The 13744-nt window shown below is 35.4% G+C and overlaps 3 protein-coding genes across 3 annotated transcripts; 1 reads left to right on the top strand and 2 right to left on the bottom strand.

The window, feature by feature from the left end:
* LOC105176902 (cytochrome P450 CYP72A219-like) lies at positions 1029–3445 on the bottom strand. Its single transcript, XM_011099846.2, has 5 exons — positions 2949–3445; positions 2647–2864; positions 2310–2557; positions 1772–2162; positions 1029–1572 (listed from the first exon to the last, which is right to left on the bottom strand). The coding sequence occupies exons 1-5, from the start codon at positions 3223–3225 to the stop codon at positions 1147–1149; spliced, it is 1560 nt and encodes a 519-aa protein (XP_011098148.1). The 5' UTR covers positions 3226–3445; the 3' UTR covers positions 1029–1146.
* LOC105176900 (50S ribosomal protein L19-1, chloroplastic) lies at positions 4979–9159 on the bottom strand. Its single transcript, XM_011099843.2, has 5 exons — positions 9030–9159; positions 8617–8928; positions 6844–6930; positions 6596–6729; positions 4979–5384 (listed from the first exon to the last, which is right to left on the bottom strand). The coding sequence occupies exons 1-5, from the start codon at positions 9051–9053 to the stop codon at positions 5276–5278; spliced, it is 666 nt and encodes a 221-aa protein (XP_011098145.1). The 5' UTR covers positions 9054–9159; the 3' UTR covers positions 4979–5275.
* On the top strand, positions 10793–12088 carry LOC105176899 (CASP-like protein 2A1). Its single transcript, XM_011099842.2, has 3 exons — positions 10793–11104; positions 11193–11310; positions 11723–12088. Exons 1-3 carry the CDS (start codon positions 10911–10913, stop codon positions 11993–11995), a joined length of 585 nt encoding a protein of 194 aa, XP_011098144.1. The 5' UTR covers positions 10793–10910; the 3' UTR covers positions 11996–12088.

The following is a 13744-nucleotide window of genomic DNA, read 5'->3' as shown; positions in this document are numbered from 1 at the left end:
CTAGGAGAAGAACGCACCTATAAGTTGGTGCAGAGGGCCTAATGTTGGCCATAGATGTGGGATGATGTGGAGACGTATGTCTGCACCTGCTTGATTTGCTAGCGGGATAAGACAGACCATCAGAAGAAGACTGGTTTGCTACAACCACTTCCCATTCCAAGGAGACCTTAGGAGAACGTCTCCATAGACTACATTTCTGAATTGCCTAAAGTGGGAGACTTAGGCTCCATTATCATTGTGGTCGACCGGATATCCAAATATGCCACTTTCGTTGCAGCCCCAAAACACATCATGGGAGAAGGGATGGCTCATATCCTCTTCAAGCATATTGTCAAATATTGGGGCATGCCGAAAGATATCGTTCTGATCGAGACTCTCGTATTACTGATATTTTATTGATCGAGTTGTTCAAACTCCTCAGATCCAAACTCACTCACAAACTGACTGCCAAACTGAATACTTCAATTCTATGTGGGAGAAATACCTTCGACACTTTGTGTGCGATGCTCAGAAGGATTGAGTGAAGCTCTTGGATGTCGCTTAGCTGTGTTTCAATGCCCAGAAGAGCTCTTCCACCAACAAGAGAGCTTTTGAAATTGTGACTGGGCAACAAGCGCTCCTTCCTCCCACCCTCGACTCCCCACAAAGTGTGAGATCCCTTCTCGCTCGAAGTTTTTCTCAGGAATGGAAGCAGAACATTGACATCGCTAGAACTCAAATACAAATAATTATAATTTAAAAACTGTTTTATTACTCATAAAAATAAAATTTCTCTAATATTTTTATTTAGAAAAATTATTTATCATAGTTTATGGTCAAATTTTATTAAGATATTCTGAAAGCATAATAATTCTATTAAGAGTAGTTCTATTAAGAATTTTAGGATTTTTAATGGCCTTTAATGACAGAGAGAGAAGTAGATATAATTTTTCCAATCTAAGAAGTAATTATCTCAAATTATTTTGATTCATCCACGCAACTTATCACTGATAAAAACTGCAGATATATCAAGAAAAAAGAAGCAAGAAACACATTGGAAGCTATGTTTTCAGTGAGGTAAATGTTTTCTCTGTTTAAATAGTACAACTACTATATATTTTCCTTGAATTTGTCTTGTTTAATCCCAAAGTCTGATAATACAAGTGTTTATAGCTTACGCACAATCAAAGGAGCACCGTACTGGGGTTGTAAAGTCATAATTGGGAAAGGAGCATGCAAGTAAGAAGAGGACAACTCAAATGAGAAGTGTTGTAGTATCATTGCCAAAGCCATTTTTGCCTCAATCATCGCAAAGTTTTGGCCGACACAGACCCGAGGACCTGAGCTGAATGGAATGAAGGAGTATTGAGTCTTTGTTGCACTCGAAATTCCTTCTGAAAATCTCTCCGGCTTGAATTCCTTCACATCATTGCCCCAAATATCGGGATCATGATGGAGTAGGCCTATCAGTAGCGTCAGCTGTACTCCTACCGGTATAATTGTGCTTCCCAGTTGCACTGTCTTTGTAGGTGCTCGAATGATCAAAGGCGCCGGTGGATACAACCTCAGAACCTCTTGGAAAATCATCGTTACCTGCATGTATAGAGTTGTTATGCCTGGTGATTTACAAGTCATGGTGAGAGCAGCATGTTTTGCCCATGTTGGATCTTGTTCAAGATTCTTACTTGGGATAAATGAGTTCATTGGCTTTTGTGTCTTTTATGTGCATAACTTGTCGTTAAGGTGACATTTAAGCTCAAGAAACCTAAGGTAGGGAGTAAGATCATCTTACAATTTTCAGCTGGTGGAGACCATCAAAAGTCGGTTGTTTCTTCCCAAAAACTTGCAATACCTCTTCTCTGGCACGAGCTTGCCAGTCCTGATGTTTGCTCAGCAGCACCATTGTCCACACAAGCAAGTTGGAAGTGGTTTCCTTCCCAGCAAAGTAGAATAGCTTACACTCCTCGATCACATCTTCGATACTCAACCCCACATTCTTGTTCCCATGTTGTTGAATTTCTCTGAAATTGGATTCCATTAATATGCCCAATAGGTCATTGCGGATGATCTCTCCGTCGGCCCTTTCCATTGCCTTCCCCCTTTGGTTGATAATACCTCTTAGCAATGATTCGATCTGTTTGGTGATTTCTCTCAACCGTCTATTTGCGTTGGTGGGAAAGTATCTATTAACATAACAAATTAGTTCTAAAAACGAATTGGAATTTCTATTCCAAATATTATTGCATTTTCTGTCTCATTTAATATATAAACGCTATGTGTATACCTATTTTATTTACGGAACATATATGTATGAGTTATGGATTTTGTACCTCCATCCTGGAATAAAAGAGAACTGAAGGAGGTGCAAAACAAGCTTAACTTGTTCTTTTTGGAGCTCAAATATTCTTCTTCCTTCTTCATAGCTACTGCCAAATGCTGTCCGAGAAATCACATCCCCCGACAAATCTTCAAGAGAAGGCCAAACGTCGATTTCCTGTGAACTTCCACAGCTAGAAATTGAAGCTTCCCATTTCTCTATCATTTTTGAACAACTCAAGAACATTGCCGGTATCATATTCTGCAAAAAAACATTTTCAAAAATGATGGTTATGAAGAAAGTAAACACATATTAGTACTGCATTTGAGCTCTATCCTGTGAGAATTTACTTTCAACTTCTCCATATGGAAAGCCTGGTTGATGATTTTTCTGTGTTTAGCCCATTTGTCACCTTCAAGAAACAGAAGCCCTCCCACAATTGTTTCACCAATAGGGTCCGGAAGCGGCTTATGGAACAGACCAGGTTTCGACAAGATCTCCTTAATAAGCTCCGGATCAGCAACATTCACTCTCGGTGAAGGTCCAAACCAGACGAAAGAAAGTTTACCTGATTTTAGAGCATAACAGAAACGGCATGACGTAATAAATCATATAAATATAGATACAGAATGTTTTCACATATAAAACTTACCATACTTATGAATGATGTTGTGGTAATATGGAAGAATATGAGGTGGTAGATCGTCTGAAAGCTTCAGTGTTTTGGGTTGTTCAGTTTTCATGACATTGCCAAAGTCTTGCATGTCTCCAAGGAAGAGTCTGTACGGGTTCCCACTGAGACCTTGCTTCCTAAGAAGTTTCTCCAGCTTCTTAGGCCTAAACCAGACCCAATTCAGTAATTTCACTACCAGTGTAGTAGACACAAGTGTAATGATAGAAGCCAAGATTGAGCTAAGTTTCCAATCCATTTTGATCAGTATCAGTACTTGAGAAGATTAAGGTGCATGATTTGGCTTTATAGACAAAGTGAAGTTTTGATCTAGCAAGAGTTTGCTGATTATGTCTGCATTTGGTTGAGAAAATTAACGTTGTTTGATGAGAAAATCTATGGAAAATGCTTCTCCGTCGGCAAAGGCATCTCTGGGCGGGCGGCGGAGTTTGTATTTCTTTTCTGGTGTTACTGGTTTGTATGTTATGTTCGTGAATAAGAATACAAAACGGAGACGGAGTTTTTGATGAATTCACATTTTGGCTTATGACTTTGGCTTAAATCAACTTAATCTAAGTAAATTAAAAGTATAAGTTGCAAATAAAAAAATATTTTTCCAACTTATTTTCCACGAAATGTTAATAAACATTTAATTAAGTCATTGATTCAAGAAATTATAAATAAAAAAAGAAGATTAAATGTCAATCAATTACCAATAATTTAGATACTTAACTATTACAAAATTAGGTATGTATCTAAACTTTTGAAAAAAACTAACATATGTCTAATACAGTTCAATAAAAATATAGTATTAATAGCAAAATATATATTAAGTGACAATTATTTTTATTTTATCACTATATAATTATTAATGATAAAAAATATACATAAAGTTGTCACTATAGAATGGCACGAAATTGCGTTTACATCAACCGATATATGAAATATTGAACAAAAGGTAAAAGTAAAAATTTATGACATTTTCTGACGACGTCAACATTTTTCGTGCAAGCTCTCATCATAAGAGATACAATTGTAAACAAAAAATCTTCAGAAAAGGTGTAAGTGTAGTCTTAAAAATATTTCGGGACAAAGTATAATTTCACAGTTTTACGGCCATCACGACTTCAAGTAAAGCTTATCACAAATGTTGTGCTGATCAGCATTGCATGGCGACGGTGTACGAATCAGCGCCTGGTCGGGGAATGGGGACCGAGGGCGGAGGTCCCCCAGCCTTTAAAGCATTGCAGCCCTTCCTTAAATTACATTACACGTCGTGCGCGCCCCGGAACCATCGTATCATCAATAGGAATCGGAATTTTGTCTCTATGTAATTAAATAAATGGGTGCTTCATCCACACCCCATTAATTTTTGAAATCACGCGGTGGCCGGTGAGCATCCATCCATGCATCATGTGGCTATTTGGAATTTCATTCTTTTTTTTTTTTTTTGAAGTATGATCCGTTTTATCAAAATCACACGATTTTATCCTCGATCTAAGGTCGAAATACAGGTCATGTGACTTTAGTTTAGGTCCTTTAACTTTGTGTCAAATTATTATCATGATCCCTGAATATCTACATTTGATTAGAACAATATTAGGCAAGTCCTAATAAACATTTACAACGTAAGTTACTAAAATCAATATGAGATAACTCCAAAAAGTAATAAATTCAATAAGTGAATATACTTGAAATTTATGGGCTATAGATATATAGATGTAATCAAATTGTACAACCTAATGAAATTCTTTGATTCAGGAATGATCAGACAATTGCTAATATCAGTTCGATTCATGCCAAAACCAATGCGAGTGTAAATGCATGGATTCTTAAAATGTTTGGTTATTTTATATGTTTGGGAGCCTTTTAGTAATTCATCAAAACCTGTATAATCCCCGTATCAATTTTAATAATGTCCGAAGGATATAGGAAGTGTTATGAGCTGTACGTGCCACTGTCTTTCTGTATTCGATGTCGGATGGCAATGGCAGTCGCATGATATTCTACAATTTCAGCACAAGAGATTGAGTTCAGGTAGGAGCTAATGAATCAGAGTTCCATCAAGTTTTGTTCTTGCAAAACTCTACTAGTAGGCGCAGACATTCATCAAAAAGACTATCTACATAACTATTTGAAGCACCCAATTTTGGCCGAATGGTGATTCAACTAGTTCCAATTAAATTGATCGATAACAGAACCTGGAAATTCTGGAAATTTCAAATCTAAGGTTGCTAGCCAAAACAAGAAGATAACAGCCCTTTCTGAACGGGTAAGAGGCACCGATGCTTAATGGCTTTCTGCCTGTTTCATTTAAAAGTGGATAGCCTTGGAAGCTTCTCTCGCAAATAGTACAGCCTTGCCCTGCGGACTTTCCGGTGGCTGACAACTTTTATCTCTTTAATATTTGGTGAATATCTGTGTAACAGGAGAGAACAGAATGTGAGTTCAGATGGAAGGATCTTGACTTGATCTAATAGAATAGAGAAGAAGATAAATGAAAATGGAGCCATACCAGAAGAACTTAGATCAAAGTACTTATATTGACTAATCTCGAGGCTAAATTTTCAATTATAATCAATGTTTCAAGTTTAAAATTAAGTTGTTGCTCTGACACCAAATGCAAATTACCTCAAAGTTAAATGTTTGCACGCATATTGCAGATCAAATGAAAGGAAAACTCCTAGTTTGAAAGGCAGCAAAATCATGATTATAGAATAATGCCATACATTAAATTCAAGGATAATCATAGCTGAGTAAGGTGACACTACTGATGATCCGACTCATATCTGCTAAAAGCCACATATGAACATACACTTGTTAACCATAAAAACTAAATTCAGAAAGAATTATCCAAACCACTTCAGCAAAGAGCCACCATGTTTTGTTAATTCTTAAATCAAATTACTTTCCAGAAATGATTGAGAAGATTATAGTTTAAGTATTTTATTGAAACGAAGAGCCTGCCTTTCATTATTCCTTAGGAACAGATTGTAAAGTGTGCACTGTGCAGGTGCAGTCAGCAATGATTTCTACTCTATCATACAGCTTGTCATGAAGTTCATGCACAACCAGATTCAAGGTATGATGAAACAAATTCAGATGAAAATACATGATGTTTCTGCATATCCACATCTGAACTGTTGGTTTATTTATGACTTCAAGCTACCTAAGCCAAAAGATTCCATGGTAATATTTTACATTGTGTTCAGACTCAAAATAACAAATAGTGGGATATGATTATGAAGATGACCAAACAAAATAGCAACTGATATTATGCTCATCGAACTTCCGATGAAACTTTCAGTGGCCAACATCTAATTAAATTTGAACTGTCCAATACTGCCAGGAGCATCTTTCAGAGAGGAGGAATACTCTTAATCAACTTTAGAATTTCCAACATACATTTGGTTTCCTAACCAATAAACCTCTCATAGTTAGAAACCCCCAATAGATATCTCTTTAACAAATCATTACTGTGGTTGGTTGAATTCTTATGTGCTTATGCAGTAAGTCATATGGTCGGTGCCTCAGTGGAAAGAAATGGTAAATATTTTAAAAGATGCTGGATGACCACAAAAAAATAATTAAATGATTGAGACTAAGGCTCCAAGATGGAAAATACATACACAGGGAACACAATCTCAACCCCAACACCAGCAATAACCCGTCGAATCCGAATTGTTGTGTGGATGCCAGCATTTTGCTTTGACATAACTATACCTTTATATACAGACAACCGTCGCCGGTTCTCAGGAACTTCCTATAAAGCAAATAACAATTCTTCCATTCAAATAATACAGAGATACAAATGATACATAGGTATCATTAAGTAATTGTACTGAAACTAAATCTAGTACACATAAAAAAATGTTACCAGCTTGATTTCCACAACATCCCCAGTACGAAGATCTGGAATAGGCCTTTCCTTATCTGAAGCTTCAATTGCTCTTTTATTCAGTATCTGTTTCATAGCAACCACAAGAATGAAATTCTTCGACATAAATAAGCACAACTTTTATCCTCCTATGAAGAAGTCAGAAGTACAAAAAGATATATTGGATAGATGAAAATTGGGTAGACAAACAAGATATCATATTAAAACCAGCATGAGAGTTTTTTTGGCTTTAGAATGCAAAATCAAAAGGCAATGACAGACATCTTTTAAGATCCAACACAGGTTTTAGACCACAACCCATGATACTCAATCCCATCGGTTGATGAGGATTAAGCTAATTCATTACTCTCTAAGTATCAATGAGTACATTCTCTCCAAACCAATACCAAAATCCAAAATTTGAACTATTTTGAGCTTCCACCATTCTCGTTTTAGCCTCATATCCTCCACCGGGACCATAATATGAAAACCCTCAACCAGCAAAGCTACAGCCCCTTCAACTTCCCCATTACCACCAGCACCCTTCCTCTCTTACCCTCCCTTGCAAGCTTTCTTAGCAGCCAAACACCATCCATTCCAAGCTGCAATCGTACATCACCAGGTGAATACCTTACTTACAGCAGAAACATATCAGGCACATTATACAATCACATACATGAGTCTCATGAAAATCGGGAACACTGATCCCAAATGTGTAAAATATGAGTGTTTCACATCTTAGGTCATTAATTATGATGAACACGGTCACTAGCTGAGCTCTTCACATTACTCATACCTAGTATAATATCATATAAGATGAAACAAATCTGCACCAGGAATTTGGTTAGATGATTTAAAAAGTTAATAATTATTTGGACAATAAATCCATTTGCTGCTAGATAACATTTCTCGAGTTAGTGACATCAATTGAGGATTGTATTTTTAATTACTTCCCAAGTTCTCCATACTCCTAACATTGCTCAATTACTTCCTAAGTAACCTATCTAACGGAGAAAATAAATTCCCTAGGCTCCTTTTTTATTCTAAAGCCATCTGACATTCTAAGTACGAAGTAATGAATATTCCATACTTTCAGGATCCAAGCCCATTCCTAACTTACCTTAATCTTCTAAAGTCTAACTTATCACTATTCTCATAGTTGAACTGATAAAAATGATGAATGAGTATGCTTAAACTCTTATCCTAAGGCTCTCTAACATTACTATGTTTTTCCCTTTCCTGTACCTTGTGGTAATTTCAACACAGTCACCCTAATGCAAGCCAGTAACTTTAATCATGCATCAGTTCCTATAATGAGATAAGCATCCGCTTCACCGAGAGTACTGATTGGGAAGTTGATGGGTGCCACCCATCAAGCTACAGATCATTTTGAAGGAGGCATTATACACCAATTTATTCTAGATACAGGTCGATACTCTGTTCTTTCATGCAAACATGATCATCACCATCGGTAATTGAAACCATACTTCCAGGTCAATTTAGTACTTTAAGCACAGCACCACAGAACATGGATTCTTAGCTCTATATTATCAGTACCTAAAGAACTTATCCCATACCATTTATCATGTAGCTCTCTTCGTCTCACTGTTGAAACATTCAAGACACAAGAATCAGCCAAACAACACACCCATGACAAGGCCGGACGAAATGTGCAGGAAATTTAATTTACAATTCTTGATATCAAAACAGGCATATTTCCCAACACATTAAGAAGACTTATTGTAATAAATAACGGTAAGTTCAAAAAATTACCCCCATAATATCCCCAAGTTTGACTCTAGGTTGTGAAGGCGGCTTGTCAGCGGCCACAACCTCAGTCTCTTCAGACTCAACACTTTCCACATTCTCAGCGCTTTCTTCAACTTCCACTTCCGCTTCACCATTTTCTTCAGCCCTCACAAGGAAGGAGCAATTATTGCCCCTTCCTGAAAAACTGAACCCGCAAGACCTCGCCGGAGTCCCAGAAACCAATACCCCGGGGAAGAGCCGCCGGGATACGGCGGCGGAAAAAGCTAGGTTGTTCGGCGGGCATTGCGCCGAACTCCTAGGAACCGTGAACAAGGCCTGCGCAGATTACAAGGAAAGGAAAACATGAATAAATTAACTACAACATGAAGAATATATTACATCTATCACCCGAATTCCCAAGAGAAGGAGATGGAAACCTGGGGAAGAAAGTTGGAGGCCATGAATGAGTGTGAGTTCAGAGTGGAGATGATGCAGTGATATAGATATGATTGTGAGGGAGCTGAAGCAGACCCAGCTTATCCGTTCCGCGCTCGGCTTGAAATTTTGGGCAATACTCAAAACGGGTTCGGGTATTTACACCGGGTCAGCAAATATTGGACTTACCCGATTCGGAAGTCAAGTGTTTTTTCCATAATATTTGTTCATTTTCCCAAAATGAAATAAAATACATAATTTGTTATATGATTATGTACAATTTGAAATATATTCCAGGCTTGGATTGAATTTATTTATAAATTATACACTCCATATATGTAATTTTTTCTTAGATAGAATAAATAGTGTAATTATTTATATACATGACGACGTGTATATATTAAATCTAAAATTATATTAGCATCCTCGAGATTACGTTAATATATACAAGCCTAAGGAATATTATCGTAACACCTTCATGGGTGTAGCTGTAATTTGCAGCACACAGAGAGTGTTTGTGTAATTTGACCTAACATCAAAGTATGTTAATTTAATTTATCCTATATTAAGAGGGTATTTGGCTAAATTTTTTTAAACATCTTATAAGATATTGAATCTTATTTTAAAAATAAAAACCATAAGTGTTTGGATAAAATAAGATGTTAGGACGTTTGGTATAATAAGGTCTTCAATTGATAAAATGACTATAATGGGCATGATATCATTAGAATCAAATAAATTGTTATAAGTTGATATATTTTTCTAGTCAAGAACATTTGAAATCAAATGTAGTAGTTTAATAAGTTATAATTAATTCATTTTATCATCATTCTCTTTTATCGAATTAAATAAATATAATAAAAAATAAAATTAAACATATACATCAAGTGTGTGATCCGACCACTATGTACTGTAATTATTTTTCATTGTATTCAAAATTGTGTACCCACAAAATTTTCATTAAAATTTCATAATTTATGATACTAGAACTACATTGATATCCATATTTAATTCCCAATGAAGGGATAAATGATCTTCTATCATATTTTCATATCTTATACAGATATCATTATCTCATGTGTGCATTTTATGTGGTCTCATGTTTGAATTATAAAATTTAATCTAATTATAATTTTTAGAGTTAATCACACTTACGCGCCTTTAAAGATACTAAATTATATTTTTTCTAAAAAAAATTAGAAATTATATTTACATCCCATTTAAAAATTCTGGATTTACATCTGACCTCTTTTTGTTAAGATTTGGATGAAAAATACTTACATAAGTAAAAAACTATTACATAAATTTTTAATTTTATCCCTCATTGAACATTCCAACGTATATTTTTGTACTTATAAAGTGATAAACGTAATATATAGAAAGAGAGATTGAGGTTAACATCATATCAATCTTTCTTTCATAAGTACAATATTATTACGTAAAAATATTAAATGATGGAAAAATTTAAAAATTTATATATGCAATTTATTTGCTAATATCAATATTTTTTATCCAACTCCTAATAAAAGGAGGTCAGATTTAAACAATGAATTTTTGGAGGGTGTATAAGTGCAATTTCGTATTTTGATAGGGATCTAAATGTAATTAACAAAATTTCATATATCAATCACTGATTGACGTGACATGAATGCGCCATAAAAGTGCATTGAAGGAGGGATGGAGAGGAGAGTTAGCCTTTGCATGGGAAAGTGTGGCGTCCTTTAATGGGCATTTACTTCACCCGTTCACCAAACCCTACCTAAGTCCATTAATAAGTAGTCTCGTCGGACAAATTTTTGCCCCTCCACTCCACTCCCACTTTCTTGACAACAACTCTTCGCCAAAACCAACCAGCTACCATACATACACACACTTCCCGTGATATGGGGAAACACGGTGCAGTTCCCGCGGCCGAGATGGGCGGAGATGAAAGTGGAAGCTCCACCATGCGCACGGCGGAGACGCTGCTCCGTGTCCTGCCCATGGCCCTCTGCGTGGCGGCTCTGGTCATCATGCTCAAGGATTCCCAGACCAACGACTACGGCTCACTCTCGTATTCTGATCTGGGAGCCTTCAGGTTCGTACATACATACTCTTAAGTCTTTAATTTGCAGCCTGTTAACTCAAAATATCTAAGAAACTGCGTGTGCCTCCTGGTTTTATAGGTATTTGGTGCATGCAAGCGGAGTTTGCGCCGGTTATTCCCTTCTCTCCGCCGTGGTTGCGGCGGTGCCCCGCCCGTCAACCATGTCGCGGGCTTGGGCGTTCTTCCTCCTGGACCAGGTTTGGTTTACACTACGTACAGCTAAACACCATTGTAGGGTGCAAGAAAATCGTGTCAATCCATTATGAATCACTCGACAAAAAATTCTTATCAAAATCAGATTTAATTGAACTAAATTATTTATACGATAAAAAATATTATATTTATTATATAATTAATTAATTAGATCCCTGACAGACCCAATTTGAATTTAAATTTTCTTTATAATTTTTACTTCATTTGGGGAACAAAAATGCTAAAAATAGATATCAAAAAGCGTAGTTGATTTAAGCAAACATATTAACCTCAAACAATTTAAGTACATAATTTTAAATAATATAATTTAATTTTGAACCCTTGGCGGTCTACTTAGAATATTTAAGTAGATTATATATATAGCTCTATTATAACTTCTTATTTTATTTTTGGTAGCTGCTGACGTACATTATACTGGCGGCCGGAGCTATATCCGCGGAGGTGGTGTACCTAGCGTACAAAGGCGACACATCGATAACGTGGAGCCGGACGTGTGGGTCGTTCGGGGGTTTCTGCCGGAAGGCGACGGCCTCCATAGCGATCACATTCGTCGCAACCCTTTGCTACGCAGCTCTATCACTCATCTCGTCTTACAGGCTTTTCAGCAAGTATGATGCCCCAGCTGCCTACAGCAACAAAGGGATTGAGGTTACCACCTTCACTACCTGATCTCAATGCTTCTGATCTTGGCTAGCTACTGGCCATGCATGTATTGTACACTGCAGAACCTAATAAAATGTAGAGTTTGTGTTTATCTTGTTACCTCACTCATCTCACCCCCCCTAATTATGATGCCAATTTATTTGATTTTGTGCAATATTTAAGTCTCATCTAAAAATTTAAACTTTTAACGAAGAAAATTATTTAATATTTATGTTTTAAATGTTGAATTAATTTTCTGTTTTAAATCTTGTTGTATTTTATGTTCAGTTTTTTTTTTTTTTTAATTAAAACCACCTAGAGGTGGGGGAACTTTTCGGAGTCCCCAGTCCTTCTATATTAAAATTCACAAAATACTTACAGCGGGGAGAGCTACCTCCCTAGAATTTCTAGCAAAGCCATAAGCAAGGAGTACTACTCCCTTACAAATATAGCAACAATGAACGAGGAGTACTACTCCCTTACAACAAAAGACAGGTGTACTAGTAAAACTATGGCGAGTCAAAAAGCTTTTTGTTATCCCACCACATCATGAATCGCACAACACCTGCAAATATGTTCAGTTTAACATATATATACACGCCATTTTTACAAGTTAGATCGCGTTATTTATTTTATTTAAAAATAGATTTTATATATGTACATGTGATATATATGATTGAAATAGAAAATGTAATTAGACGACGTTTTTTTTTTTTCAAACGTGGCATGAGATTTGGGTCCAAGAGTTGGCTAATACCACGTTAAATGACCAACTTATTTTAAAATCTAAGCGCTTAAAAGAAAAATTATTTGATATTTTAATATTAATAACCTATTTAATATAATAGAATTGAATTTGAATTACAACAAGAAAAAATATAATTTTAATTCTGTAATTTAATGGTTGATGTTTTTCGTCCTACACAAATTAAGTTTCGCAATTTAATTTTATAATTTTATAATTTTAATAATTTTAACTATTTTTTTATCAACTTGGTTAGAAAATTATATTTAACTCGCACGTACTTCAATTAAATTATAATTTAATTCTACAACTTACGTGTTATCATTTTTTATCCTACCCAAATTAATCTACATGATTAAATAATATTTTTCGTTAGTGATACAGCGAGGATACGAATATATGGACTAGAAAATTCTAGTCAAATTCAATCTGACAGAACTCAGTTAGTTATGTGATGTGATTGACATAATTCTACTTGTTTATAAATTGATAAAATTAACAATTATATATTAAAATAAGAAATAATTACACTTCCCTGCTCCGAAATTCGGTATAATTATACGTAAATCTTTTATAATTTAAAAAATTACATCCAACACCCTTTAAGTTTGCTTCCATCTAATAAATAGGTCCCTCGTTTTGATCAAAATTCACTAAATTTACTGATATTGGCAAAAAAATCGAATGAAAAATTATATTTACCCTCAATTGACTTATTATTAACTTATTGCAGGTCAAAAAAATTTCTTCAAACTAAACTACCCCTATAACGACAAAAATATAACTCACATCCATTAACACATGAAGATGTATGAGGGTAATTTGATCGATTAATTTTGATTAAATGGAGAGACTTATTTATTAAAAAAATAAACTTTAAAAAAATTAAATATAATTTTTCAAATTATAAGGAATTTGCGTGTAATTATATATACAAAATATCGAGGGAAGTGAGTATAATCATCCCTAAAAATAATTTCACTTTAATCCTATTTAAGAGACTCGGTGCTTCCGTCACCCACCACCATCCC

Source organism: Sesamum indicum, linkage group LG14, assembly GCF_000512975.1.
Source record: "Sesamum indicum cultivar Zhongzhi No. 13 linkage group LG14, S_indicum_v1.0, whole genome shotgun sequence".
NCBI classification, from domain to species: domain Eukaryota; kingdom Viridiplantae; phylum Streptophyta; class Magnoliopsida; order Lamiales; family Pedaliaceae; genus Sesamum; species Sesamum indicum.
Note: the sequence above shows the minus strand (reverse complement) of the source record. Positions and strands in the feature narration are given on the sequence as shown.